The sequence below is a fragment of the Athene cunicularia genome (genome assembly GCF_003259725.1).
Source record: "Athene cunicularia isolate RWA chromosome 12 unlocalized genomic scaffold, athCun1 chr12_part1, whole genome shotgun sequence".
Taxonomy (NCBI): domain Eukaryota; kingdom Metazoa; phylum Chordata; class Aves; order Strigiformes; family Strigidae; genus Athene; species Athene cunicularia.
Window position 1 is genome coordinate 23,513,404 of NW_020799116.1, and position 13,312 is coordinate 23,526,715.

The 13,312-nt window shown below is 38.3% G+C and overlaps 1 protein-coding gene across 12 annotated transcripts in view; it reads right to left on the reverse strand.

Annotated features, from left to right (window-relative positions):
- The window catches only part of WNK2 (WNK lysine deficient protein kinase 2), a 79,483-nt gene that overhangs the window by 13,862 nt on the left and 52,309 nt on the right, over window positions 1–13,312 (reverse strand). For 7 of the 12 annotated variants that reach the window (XM_026857755.1, XM_026857750.1, XM_026857761.1 and 4 more), the window contains 4 exons: window positions 11,728–11,943; window positions 10,687–10,785; window positions 5,362–5,406; window positions 3,509–3,762 (listed from right to left, as the gene is read on the reverse strand). In XM_026857755.1, the coding sequence (XP_026713556.1) occupies window positions 3,509–3,762; window positions 5,362–5,406; window positions 10,687–10,785; window positions 11,728–11,943 (614 nt within the window). Of the gene's footprint in view, window positions 1–3,508; window positions 3,763–5,361; window positions 5,407–10,686; window positions 10,786–11,727; window positions 11,944–13,312 lie in introns of those variants that run through there. The other 5 variants (XM_026857759.1, XM_026857758.1, XM_026857760.1 and 2 more) reach the window with 4 other exon arrangements.

A 13,312-nucleotide genomic window follows, 5' to 3' on the forward strand; every position in this document is an offset into this window, starting at 1 on the left:
CATGAGAGAAATAACTATCATCAGACAGTTTTACTTCAGTTCTTCCTAATATCTCCTCTTACATTTCAAATTACTGGTGATGATAATCTTTATGTATTTCCATGTTTCAATAAAACATTTGAAAAGGAACGTATCAGTGCTCCTGTGACATAACTGGATGCCTGAAGGCTTCCCCCTAAACGTCTAGTATGTATCAACCAGTATTTGCAGCCAAACTGACAGGTAACTTCTACAGAAACAAAGCAGAATTTAAAGTGTTCCTTTGCATCCTGATTATTTTATTGCTTTCTACACTTCTGATGATAAAGAGGACGAAAATAAACCCACAAACTCTTACTAAACACATCACCGATTTATCTTCTAAGTTTATTTCCAACCTTAAAGAGTAACTTTCACTTAGTTAAAAAAAGGTACCCATAATATATTGTATTCACACAGCAAGCAATTTGCTGATGCCTGTAGAAGCATCTCAAGCAAAAAAGCTAACTTGGGAAAGTTAGTTCTCTGTTTTCAGGGTGAAGGAGAAGACAACACACAGGTACCCTGCATATTAATAACAGTGCGGGGACAGTAAGAGAAAATAGTAAATTAAAAAATAAATTACCCCTAACCAGTAAGGCCTAGAGATTGAAAAAAAAACCCAAATAAGAGTAGAAATCGGCCATCTGATTTGATGCCTTCATTGTCATACCTTGTATAAAAGAAGCCCTAGACTTTCACTGCAAGAGGATGCTCATCACCTATGTGGCCTCTGTGTCACACACAAGATCTCTGTGCAGTCCTAATTCCAGGGGACCTTTAACCAACAAAGCACCATGGGACAACTCACATCTTTCCTACTCCTGTTTAAAAGCTCTTCAAGGAGACATCTTTCTGTCCAGTAACCTCCAGAAACAATTTAAAAGTGAAGGTATGAATACTGCTTCTCTCCTGCCTCTCATTTCCAATCACTGTATGGGACCATCAATAGTTTCTCCTAAAATAAAACTTCCACTCTGAAGATGAAACAACCTGCCCCAACAGTTCCTGCTAGCTTGTTGCAGTAAAATAAAACAGGTGTAAGAATCACCACATTTCCAGTTTATCTAGTCTTTATTCCCAACATAATACCTTATTATAACTTTCTCTGATACACTGGAAATTTGTTCAGTGCTCCTTGCTCTTTTCTTGCAAAGGCATCTTTGTATTTGATCAAAAAGATCACAGAAAGACGGTGTTAACAGATGGACTGAAGAAGTACAGCCTGAGCTTTATAAGCTCCCTGTTAGAAAGCTATTTTTAACATCCTTTATGTGATTTCCTGAGTTCTTTTTGTCTTTTCAATACCATATTAAAAGGTGATTCAGTGCAGGTATAACATCTCCCCATGTATTTCATCACTCCAAGCACTGATGTTACGGGTCACTTGTCTGGCTGTCCAGAGTAAGGGTCCTTTTACACAATTTCCTTCCTCCTCTTCTGGATATTTCTCTCCCAACAATATGAAGTCCTCTCCCTCCTTAAATTCAATTTCCCCTTTAGGGTGAATTTCAAAAGGTACAAACAGCAGAATGATGCTCAACAACAAAAAGAATCCTTGTAAAAGTCTCAAATCATATCCACTGCCCTGTTTTAAATCATTTGTGGCATGCTGTGCCATCTACACGGCCAAAATACCCCAACAATAAACACACTAGGAATATTTGCCATCTACCTTTGCCTCTCTTCTGCAGCCCACACGGTCCTGGACAAAACCACCCAGGGCAAGTTGGTGTGGGGCTTGCAAGGTCTCCAGCTGACAAGGAATGGTGTGAAATGAAGAGTAAGGAATACCAGTCTCTCTGAGCTCTTGACAAATGATCTCTAAAATACTTCAATCATCCTTGTTAATTCTTCAGACAACTGCCATGTTCTAGAAAGAAATAAACCCTCTAAAATCAGCATATTGAGACAGGGACATTCGTGTTCCTCATTCCTCATAACAATGTTCTGCCTTCTCCATAGGCTTTGAAACAGAGACACCAAGACAGCAGAAGGTAAAATTAACCCTAAATTGATGTTAACACGTGATTTAAATAAGCAAAATGACAACAGTTTTCCAGAGTTATAAGTGGGCAAAACACTCCCATCAAATACTTCAAACTTCCACAGGAGTCTCAGGGAAAAGATCAAGCTGCAAAAAGCACATCAAAAGAATAAAAAGTGACTTAACAGAACAAATTTTGTGCCCTCACCATTATTTTCTAGAAATCTTCAATTTGTGTTTACTAACACCTCCTTTGTCTTATTTTATGAGAACTAATAGGGTCTTAAGTAGTTGTCACTGTTACTCCAGAATGGGTTTATAGTGGTTAATTTGTCACTAAGGAGAAGAATTATTTACTCTCTGTTTTTTGTCCATTTATGGCAATTAAGAATTGACATAAAATTGCTTAATACATTTTCACAAATGCTTTTCCCTGTGAAGCTGGTGACCCTACTAACTCCGAACCAGCAGGTACCAAATTGGATGCATTAGCACGTTTCCTGCTTTGGCATGTTTCACCTCATTAATAACTACAGAGCTACCACTGCTTCATACAAGTTTTTTACTTTCTACATGCCAAAAAGGCAATGGTTTACTGTGCAGATCCAGTTATCTGTTTTTTAAGGGATTACAAAACAATTTCTCACTGTTTTTGTCTTCATTATTTCTTTGCTTTTAAAAATAATTTATTTTCCTCTACTTTAGCTCAATTACCAGTGCATCCAGTAAGAATTACTAGTCAAAGAATCATCCAACTATGAGGAGGAGGAAGAGGAAACCCAGACCAGGGTGGGATAAAATTGTAAACTGGGATTCTACATTGATTTTTGTGTTTGCCTCCATATCATCACTCAGCAATGAAAAAAAGCACTGAATGCACACACAAATGCCTATCACAATGCTTTTTTCCTGCTACTGAAAATAACAGGGGACAAACGGCGGCACTTCCAATTTCCATTTTGTTGTAGCTTACTTTCACATCATTTCTGAAGATGGCATTTTCACAAGGCAGATAGCGTTAAAGATGCCCAGTACAACAAGCAAGGGTCAGAAACACACCCATCTGTCCCCTATCTCAGCACAGTGCTCACTCCTCTTCCACTAAAACAAAGGCTCGCTGTCACCAAGCTACAGGCCCAGCCACTGTTCTGTCTAAGGAAAATTAATATTAAACATCAAAAAGAAGAAAACTTTAGGAATAGTTAAGATTTGAGCAACACATGGCTAATGGCACGAGTATTGCTGTATATTGCTGTTAATAAGCAGTTTGCAATTTAAAAAAAAATATATATTTTATATATATATTGCAGCCTATATATCCCTCAAGATTATTCCAAAAGGCAATTTTAAAAAAATATCTGGTTTAGTACTTAATGAAAAGAGATGGACATTTATAGGAAGCTTCTATCTGAAGCAACTTTAGTTTACGTCCTCCAAATCTGAGTTCTGCAAAGGCTTTCAGACACATAGCAAAAGGTACGTTCTTCAAGGAGTGCCACTTACTCCACATGTCTCATTCTGTGTTTGCATGGGATTAGCCTTTGGCTCCATATCTTGCCTTTTTTGGTTCTGCTTCAGTTGGTTTAAGGAAGGTTTTGTCTGTGCAGCTCCAACAGTTTTGCTTGTCCACTGGTCAACCAGCTTGTGAAGATCGTCTGTAAAAGTCCCTTTCTTGTTGTTACTGTTGTTGGCCTGAACCTGCAGGGTCGATTGTGGGAGGGGCTCAGGACACGTTACAAGACTGTTTGTCGAGGATCCTGGAAAATCACACACAAAAAAAGTTGACAATGGCATCTCTGCTTCACCACTCTGATGTTCAAACAGTTTCTCATCTACTGCAATACAAACAGTGGCTTTTCTGACTTTTAACCCTCCCCCACTTTTCTACAGAACACCTTTGCTTAAAGAAATGGTCCAAGTTCAATGCATTCATATTTTCTATCACATTTTCTAGTGTAAATATATTAATAATATATAATATATATTAATAATATTCACTATATTTTCTAGTTACCTCAGCCACTAGCTGTTGCACTCACAACTTCTCTCTAGATGAAATGAATGACTCTGAGAGGAGAAACAAATGCAGTCCCAGTAACACTGACAGCCTAAGGCTTACAGTCCCCTCAGAGGAGACTACCATGAGAGAGTGGGAGGCAGTGCTTAAACTGCACACATTTAAAATATGAATTTACTGTTTATTTTACTTGCATAAATTTACTGTCCTCCTGGAAAAACGTAATTGTCATATAGATTACAAGTAGGGTTGGCTATAATGCCTCAAAGGCTCTGGGAACCCACAATCTCTCTCAATGGTGTTAGGAACATTTACTCAACCATTTGCACTTTTTTTTTAAAAAGAAAAATGCATCAGGACCATGAATTTACAGAACAAAGAGGAGAGAGAGGAGGACATAAGTGGGTGTGTAAGTTTTTGAGACAAAAATAAAGATACAGAACTTTTGGTATTGATAAAAGCAAACAGGAAGAGTATTAACAGAAATTTAATATTATATGTTCACCTATATCTAGAAGAACTAGGAAAAAAAAATCCATCATTTTTAAGTGTTGGTGACTACAAGACTGACACAGCAAGACCAGCAGGAAACAGCAACTGAACGTGCCTGAATTTGACCTGAGCATAAAATACAAAGTAAGTTTTCAGCTAGCATATTTGATATAGCTAAAGATTTAAAATAAAGACCATCTCTCCAAGCAAAAAGTTCACAGAATTGTAGTAAAATTATTATATAAACAAACATGAACATTCAGTCGTCTTTTCTCTGTTAATCAGTTACCAGCCAATGAAACCAAGTAAACTAATTAGTCCTATAGTTATATAAAATACGTTAATAACCTTTAAATGATCATGCATTCAACCTGCAACATAACTTCTAAGTGAATACTGCTCATTTCCTTTTCCTTTGCCTGGGGGAAAGGGACCAGTGAGAAAAGTAAGTATTTTGACAGGAAAGCTCATCAATTAGTGTTTAATATTTCATGCAGCTCAACAGGAACGAGATCCTTTTAAGCTATAAATTCCTCCAGCAGAGAACTGCAGTCATATAAAGGTGTGTATTTCAGAAAGACAAACACTGAATCCAGTTTTCTCGCCGCATGCGTGCAGTCTCACACACACAGAATACCACAACTGTCTTGCAGCATGCGTGGTTCCCAAGACATCAACAGCACATGCATTACTATGAAAGTATCACAATTTATACGGTCTAATTTCATACCAGTGTAAGTGCATCAGCTCTATTTCTTAGACAACTAGCTTTTAGTAAAAATTAAAAAAAGCAAAAAACATCCCATGCCATGAAGGAAATACTGAGAAACAAAAATGGGATAGTTACTACTACTGTGATCTTTGCCTAGACATAGTCGTTTCAAGGTGGACCCTACAAGGTAAAACAATACAAGACATACAGAATTAGGTAAGACTAAACACAACAAATCTGACGGACAAGCTTCTGTACTTTTAAGCAATCAAAAAGTAGTTATTATGCAAGAAAGGACAGACAAAGTCAGCAGTTCAGGTGAGTAAAGGATGTCTAAATAACTGGACAGCTCAAACCTTTCTTAATGTGCAGCCATTCAGAAGCTCAAGAAGTTCAATAGCATGCCAAAAGCAAGGTCCCATGACTTAAAGATGCATTTGGTTTGGGGATTTTGTTTTGGTGGGTTTTGTTCATTGGTTGGGGGTTTTTTTTTTTTTTTTTTTTTTTTTTTTTTTTTTTCAAAATTGCCTTGGCTTCCTTATAGGAGGTTTTGATTCCTACTCTACTTATGCAGGAAATGATGTCAATTCAGTTTGTGATAGGAGGCCAAAAATGCTTTCAGGAACAAGTCAAGCTAGTCTGGCTGCAAAAGACAAACTGTAAAACAACCCTAAGAGTCCTGTTTTACAAGTCCAAAAAGATACATTGTTCTGCAGGTCTGAGGCCAATTGTTTCCAAATACTTTATTAGTACGATTTGTGTCTACATGTGAGATTCTGAACTTTAATTGAAAGTAACCATGAATGAGTTTCCCTTATGCCTTGTCCAAGTGCAGAAAAATAATCCAGCAGAGTAGCTGAGTTTTCATTTAACCAAACTACATGGTTTTTTTATTATTAGCTCATTACATCCTGCATCACGATTTTATATATTCTGTTAAGAGTGCCAGAAGTGTAGTGAGAACCCTACTTGACTGTCAGATCTCGCCAGACATAAGCACCATTTCTATTTGAGTGCCAAATTTCCTGAAAGGTATTTTGGACTTGATAAGAAGAGTATCATTATGGTATGGGAGGAGATGAACATCTGACATGGGGCATGGCAAGTTTATTGTGAAGAAGCACTTGAAAACACGAGCAAAATCAGAGTGGGGCAGAAATCAAGATAGAGGATGGATGTGCTTTTCTCTACAGCAAACTGGTGTTGATATTTTATGTTATTATGCCAGAAATGCAGCTTTAAACTCAGACTGCAGGTCCAGGTTGATATAGGCTCTGAATGAGTCTTCAATGGAGAGAATAGATACATCAGTCAGAGACTGAGGAAGAGAAAGTAAGGAAAAGAGAGAGGGGAAGAAAGGGAGAAGAAATGTTTGTGCTTTGATATGGGTGGCATGAAGAGGAACAGAAGGACTGCTTTGAAAGATTTTCTTATTATTTCATTTCACATCGTTTCTATTCCAGGAAAATCAGAAGGACATGACTACACTAATGTCTTATGCAAGCATGACCAAGTTTAGTTTCTCACAAAGCCTAGATAACAAATACAGGTAAAAGCCTAGATAACAAATACAAGTCACATTCACAGCTCAGCAATCTGCATTGTACCTTTAATTTTTTCCCCCTCTTTTCCCTCAGATATACCTTACCTTGTCTACCTCAAAGTTAGCTAGCAAGTCCCATTATGGAAACATCAGTGGCTGTAATCCTAAAATGCTATTTTGTTAACTATCCTTCACCATTTCTGCATGTAGCAATAGGTAGTGTTTAGCACAATATGTATGCAAATGAAAAGCAACTGCCTGCAAAAAATAAAAGCAGGCAGCTGACTACAGTACGTGCTCAAATGCATGTAAAAATGTTTAATCACCAACCCCTCTGCTTCCTGAAAACCAAGTCACAAGTTTATATGCACCTCGGGTGCCAAGTCAAACCCGGGGCCCCCAAATGTGTGGGGAGGTAACAGAGAACAGAGATACTAGACAGATTCACAAAATACCCATGTGAAAGGAGCCAACATTAAGGAAAATATTACAGGAGAGTCAATCACCAAAAAGAGCTATTTCTTCCAAACTGAATCACTGAATGTTGCTTGGGAGATGAGAAACATGATCTAAGTGGTGATATTGCCTGAAGTAAGGACTGACAATCATTGATTATGGTTGGTTTTAAATTCAAATTCAATTTAAAATGCACATGGTAAACCTAATTCACCAGATTAATTGTATTACTTCTAAAATCAAGGTGTTTAATTGCTGTAGAGTTGAGGAGATGAATCATAATTATGATTTAATTTAAGACTGCAAAAGTTCAGTAGAGTGTTTTACCTCCAATTCCAGATTTCTCATCTGAAAAATTAAGTAGCTATTATATCATACAGGACAGAAAAAATCCACTCTCCCATGTTTGCCCTCTAACAGCTGACAAAAAGCTTGAAAGCTAAAATAAAACTGAAGCGGCAATAAATTGTTTAGACCATTTCCATAATCACATATGCACATACAATATATTAATTACTACAGACCTGACAAAAATCGCTTTACACAAGATTACAAGTCTAAGCCAAATGGAGTTTTTGAAAATTCCACTCACAGTCAGCGCAAACTCTTCCCTAAGATACCCTTGCAATCTGACCCAGGGAAGGAGCTCAGGCTAAAATGATGCTGAAGCCCATCCAGGATACTTTAGTCCATGAAAAATGCAAAAGAGAAGTCAATACTAGATGTGTGGAACAGAACAAGAAGCTGTTTTGGAAGAACACTGTGAAAGTGTTCAAGTTTGATGGAACCAGAGCAAAATATTTGTAAAACTATCTTTACTGTATCTAAAAAGCTGAATGCATCTTTTAAAAGCGTGCTGCTAATACAGTACAGGCCTCACACTGGAATATCCAAGCTCCCCAAAGAGCAGTTTTTCCATTAATCAAACATACAGATTCAGAGCATTTCTGAAAATCCAGCACAACTTCTCCCAGTAGCTCTCAGACAATCAAAAAACACCAGGGAAAGCTCGACTTGTGGAACAGCCCTGGGCCCCAGCACTGCCTGGCCCCAGCAGCCGCACCCCAGCACCCTGTCCCTGGCGCTCACTTGCTACCGGTCACGCTTCTCGCTCAGGTGTGCAGTGAAGACACAAACATATGGCACACCTAGTCCAAACACTTGGCTCTGGCTGCATGCTGGGTCAATCTATGTCCCTTTGAGAGGGGAAGGAGCCCAAACCAGCTGGCATTCCCAGCAGCAGCATCTAGCAGTACTTTTCCTGGGAGCTGTGGTCATGGCTGCTCTGGACACCGGCTCTACGGAACCACCAGCCATACAGCCCTTCCGCAGCAGTCCCATCCCAGCAGTTCTCTGGGGAACCATGCAGCTGCATGCAGCCTCTTCTTCGTCCCTTCACACACACACTACCCACCCGTTGGACTCATCGGGAATACAAGCTAAAATAACCTCCTGTCCCCATCAAAATCTACCAGCAACTCAGCTGTGGAAAAATGTCTAGCAGCCCAAGTGATAGGCATTATTTAAAACTAAGCTGCACTCTCTGCGCAGTGGTGACTTTGGAGGCTTGTGTCAGGAATAAAGTGCCTGAAACTCAGTCAATCTCCTTATATGACTCAGAAATGGGGGAGCGCAAACCTACTCTCCGAACACTTCGCCTGGAAGAAACCGAGAAGAGAGCATATGGGCTGAGAACAGAAAGCAATTAGTCGTGCTGAGTTATTTAAGCATCGGGGAAACTTCACGATTTGAAGGATCTACATATTTCCTTGGTTTCATTCACAATATCCATGCACCCAAACATTTTTAATATGCTGGGTTTTAATTGCCATCTCCCGGTCTTTTTGCATCCTACTGAATAGTAATTCTGTGAAAGATTAATGAAACAACTTCTGGGAATTACATGGGCAGAGGAAGAAACTACTATGTCCGTTATAATATCAAATGGGAAAATTTGTGAACTGAGAATTCCCCTGAGGTTCTCAGAAAAAAAATCCCTGAATGCACAATTGTCTCATGACTTCAACGGTCATTAAAAACTTGCATTATAATAAATTCAGTATGCTGAGCAGTAAACATCAGTTTTCAAGAATGTGAGTGCAGGGATTTCAAGGACCTCAAACAAAAAAGAATTCAAGATTATTTTTAAAAATATTGTTTATTCATAAAATTAGGAGAAGTGTATTTGAGTGGTCTTGTGCCTTTGATCTGTACCACTTGGATAATGATGAGCAATGTAGAACTCCAATGGGAGATCTGATATTAATGCAAATGAGCAGTTAGTTAACCAAATATTTTCTCAAGAACATTATTAGCCTTTCTAATGTTATATGTAAGTGGCCTATAGTACCTGTTCAGCACAACATATCTTTATTGTACAAGCAAAATCTGTTTGCCTAAAAAGCAGCATCTATGATTGGTAAAATGGTCTTAATTTTTAAATTAAATAGCTTGATATCATTTGGTTGAATTGCCAATTACTTTAGAAGTCATACAAATAGGGTACAATTAGCAGGTGCACAATTATTTGAAACAAAAATACTGGATCCTAGCAATCCATTTCAAAGTATCATCTGAAAATCTGATATTGCTTTTTACTTATTTATGCTTTGATGAACTGCTAATTGACTTCATCTCTGAGGTCACATAAGGTCATAAGAAAATAAACTGAGTGAAGTGCTTCAGCCAGATCAGCTTACACAAAAAAAGTTGATGGTACTCTCCCTTGGAGTAACCAGATATTCCTGCTGCTTACAAGTATATAAAACATTGCTCACTTAAAAGTAATTAAAGTGAATGCATGGGGAAAAGCCCACCTAGAAAACAGATTTAGAACGAACTAGCTGGAGCACTATTGTCTCAGCATTTCCACATGCAAAGAGCAGGGGGAAAAAAAGAAAATAGAGTGGATATAAACAGTACTGTATATCGTGTTAATACAGCCCTTGTATGGAAGTTATACCCTTCAGTGACCTTCTAGTATTGTATCAGCTTGCTACATGCATGTCTTCATAGTCCAAACATGTGTGAAAGAGACCATTCGTCTACAGAAGGATGGATTTCTTTTTGTTGTCGCTGGAATCAGGACAGCAGACATGTATATTTGCCACATTGCAAAAAAGTTAATTCAACATAAATCACATAAAGTACAAAAGCTTTGATAGATAAGTCCAGGGTAAAATTTACCATAAAGCTATATAATAAATGATGAGATCTTCCACACATGCTTTTGGTGCCCAGGCATGAGCCAAAAGCAGTGCAAAAAAAGCTTTCATATGAAAAATTAATATAAATAAGGTGTGTTCATGATGATTACTTAAAAGAAAGATAAAAAGAAAGAAAAGATGGTTCAGAAAAAAGGGGCATCCTGCCAAACATATTAAAGATATAAAATATGGAATTGGAAAAAGGGGGTAAAAGAAAGATGGACTGTGATAAAATACAAAAGAACAAATACAAACAGATGGACAAAGACACAGGTCCACTGAGGAATCTGGTACGAGGTTTGCTACTAGATTTATAGGTCACTCTCTCAGACGTTTGGTGGAAAACCGTCCAGCCTGCAAATGAATATAAAGGGAAGAAAACAAAGACACTTATAAAGTACAAGTAGCTGTGATCAGATGTCCTATACCATCAGTCAAATCAGCTTTGTTAGTTAAACATCCACATCTCCATTTTAACTTTGCCAAAGAGGAGTAAGTTAATTGACCATACACAAAGGATGCAATAACAGCAGAAAAGAACAGATAGATATTTTGTAGATTAGTTTGGCAGGATGTGCAATGAGAGGAAGGTATTTTAATCACCATTATAACTTCCAATATGCATGGCAACAAGATCAGTCAAAGCCTACTGAGGTGTGCGATACACAGAATATCAGAGGTCGGGACTGGGGAACACAGCCAATCTACAGTCATTTAGGTGGGACTCCAAAACCATGCACAAAAGTTAACCCTTTAGATAAAGGAAACATAACTTGGTTCTCTGGGTTTGTTTTGGTTTTTTCTTTTCTTGCTTATTTTTTCCCCCCCCTCACACTCAGTTGGTAGTTTACAATGAGGAACTCTGGGTCTACCAGTATCAACGGACTAAAAAAAAAGCCCAAAATGAACCAAAGGAACCTCCTATAATACAATCCCCTATTCTTCTATACCTTTTTTTTTTCCTTTCTTTATTCTCAGAAATCTATAAGGCAGACTCCAGAAAAGCTGTCAGTATAAAGCCACTGCTGGCAAAAATAAAAGGTATTTCCTTCCTAAAAATTAGCATGCCTTCTTGAGTGTTGACTCTTAATACTTGATAAGATACGTTACTTTTGCTCTTCTGACAATACTGCAGTGATCTTTTAAAGATAAGCCAGTAATTTGAATTGTCAAAGTTTCATGTTCCTACATCACTAGAAGTGAAATCCACTCCTTAAAAGTTCAAGCATAAGGGAAGTGAACTAATTTTAGCATGTGCTAGAAGACATGCTGAACAGCTGGTATGAAAAAAATCACCTTGGCCAGAGCTTGCGTTCACGTCACCTCCTTCGGGGCCTAAGCCGGAGCAGATGTCAGAAGACAAAGAGGCTTTGACAGAGCATGGCTGTTGTGTCTGAACAGCCTTCCCAAAGGTAGCTGATGCAGGGGAAGTTACTGTTGCTGCTTCAGGAGATCCAGGCTGAGTTTTAGTTGCTTCTCTGTGGGGTGAGTCTTTAGAGTCTGAAAGATTACCTGCAAGAGCAAACAAAAAAAATACATGCAATGGCAAATGCTAGGAAAGCACTGAATAAAAATCTGGGTCTAAAAGTAATCATTACCTTGCTACCAAGAGGAACAGCAGTTTACAATTCTGAAGTACTGTACAAAGCACAGACTTTGTGGATAGCCTGCAGCGGAAAATAACCTACACATAGTACTGCTGATGCAGTTTCTCCAAGAAGTAGGTTTGATTTTTACAGTTTTTCTGCATTTTTCAGAAAGACTGGAGTCAGGACCTCAACAGGAGCACTGCTGAAATAAAGTGAGAGCTGCAGAAGTGCCTAAGTAGGAGGATGAACACACAGAACAACTGAGCAGAACATGTAGGTTTGCTCTCAGACATGAAAGGTGAAACATAGGCAAATGGAGAGAAACAAAAAGTTGCTGCAAAGACATGAGGAACTTTTTATTCATAGCAATCTATATATAGATGCATTTCTATACATAAGTATCCATATCTATATATCTATAGACATGGATAACTTGAGCAAAGAGGCTTTACCACCAAAACACTTTTGTAATAATTTGTTACATGGATTTATCAGCAAAAGCATCTAAGAGTGGAAAAGACAATTACATCAGTAACCCTATTAGCAACTGCCTGCCCTTGATCCCTGAGAAAGGACCAAGGAAGGCCAAAAATGAGGAATCTACATAGCCAAGGGTGAGAAGACTCAGGCATGAGATCCTCAAAGATAATGTGAACTTTACACAGTGCCTCAAAAAACTGGAAAATAACACATAAGAAATGCAGGAAGGGAAGCATGCACCAAAGTAGCAGTGTGACTGAACAGATTTCTGTTCTCTGACTGAAGGTGACAAGGAAAAAAACCAGGAGAATTGGGACATTTTATGCAGAAATAAGCTTAAATTCTTTGGGCATTGATATGAGCCAAGATTCATGAGTGGAGACAGATGTGGGTTTTGTGACTAGACAGAGGGGGAAAAAAATGGCTAAAGAGAACCCAAGAACAAACTGGAAAATGAATGCACCAAGGATAACAGACATACAGAGTATGCCATCACAAGGAAAGGAAGTAAAAGCGATGCACGTCAGTCAAGCAACAGCTAAAGAGGTATAAAGCACTGAACATTGCCTCAGTTCCTGTAGGCAAGAATACTGAGACTCAAGATGGATCAAAGAACATCTTGCCTCCGAACACCTTTGCTTTTCCTATCTCAGTTGAAATCCTTAATTAAAAGCAAAAACCTCCAAAACACTCTGTCCATAACTAAGATTGATGTAATGAAATTTGAAGTGGACCTATGATGCAGCGACTTTGAAAACAAGAACTACAAGGTTTGAAGTGCTTCTGCTCCTCTAAATAACAGCATGAACTAA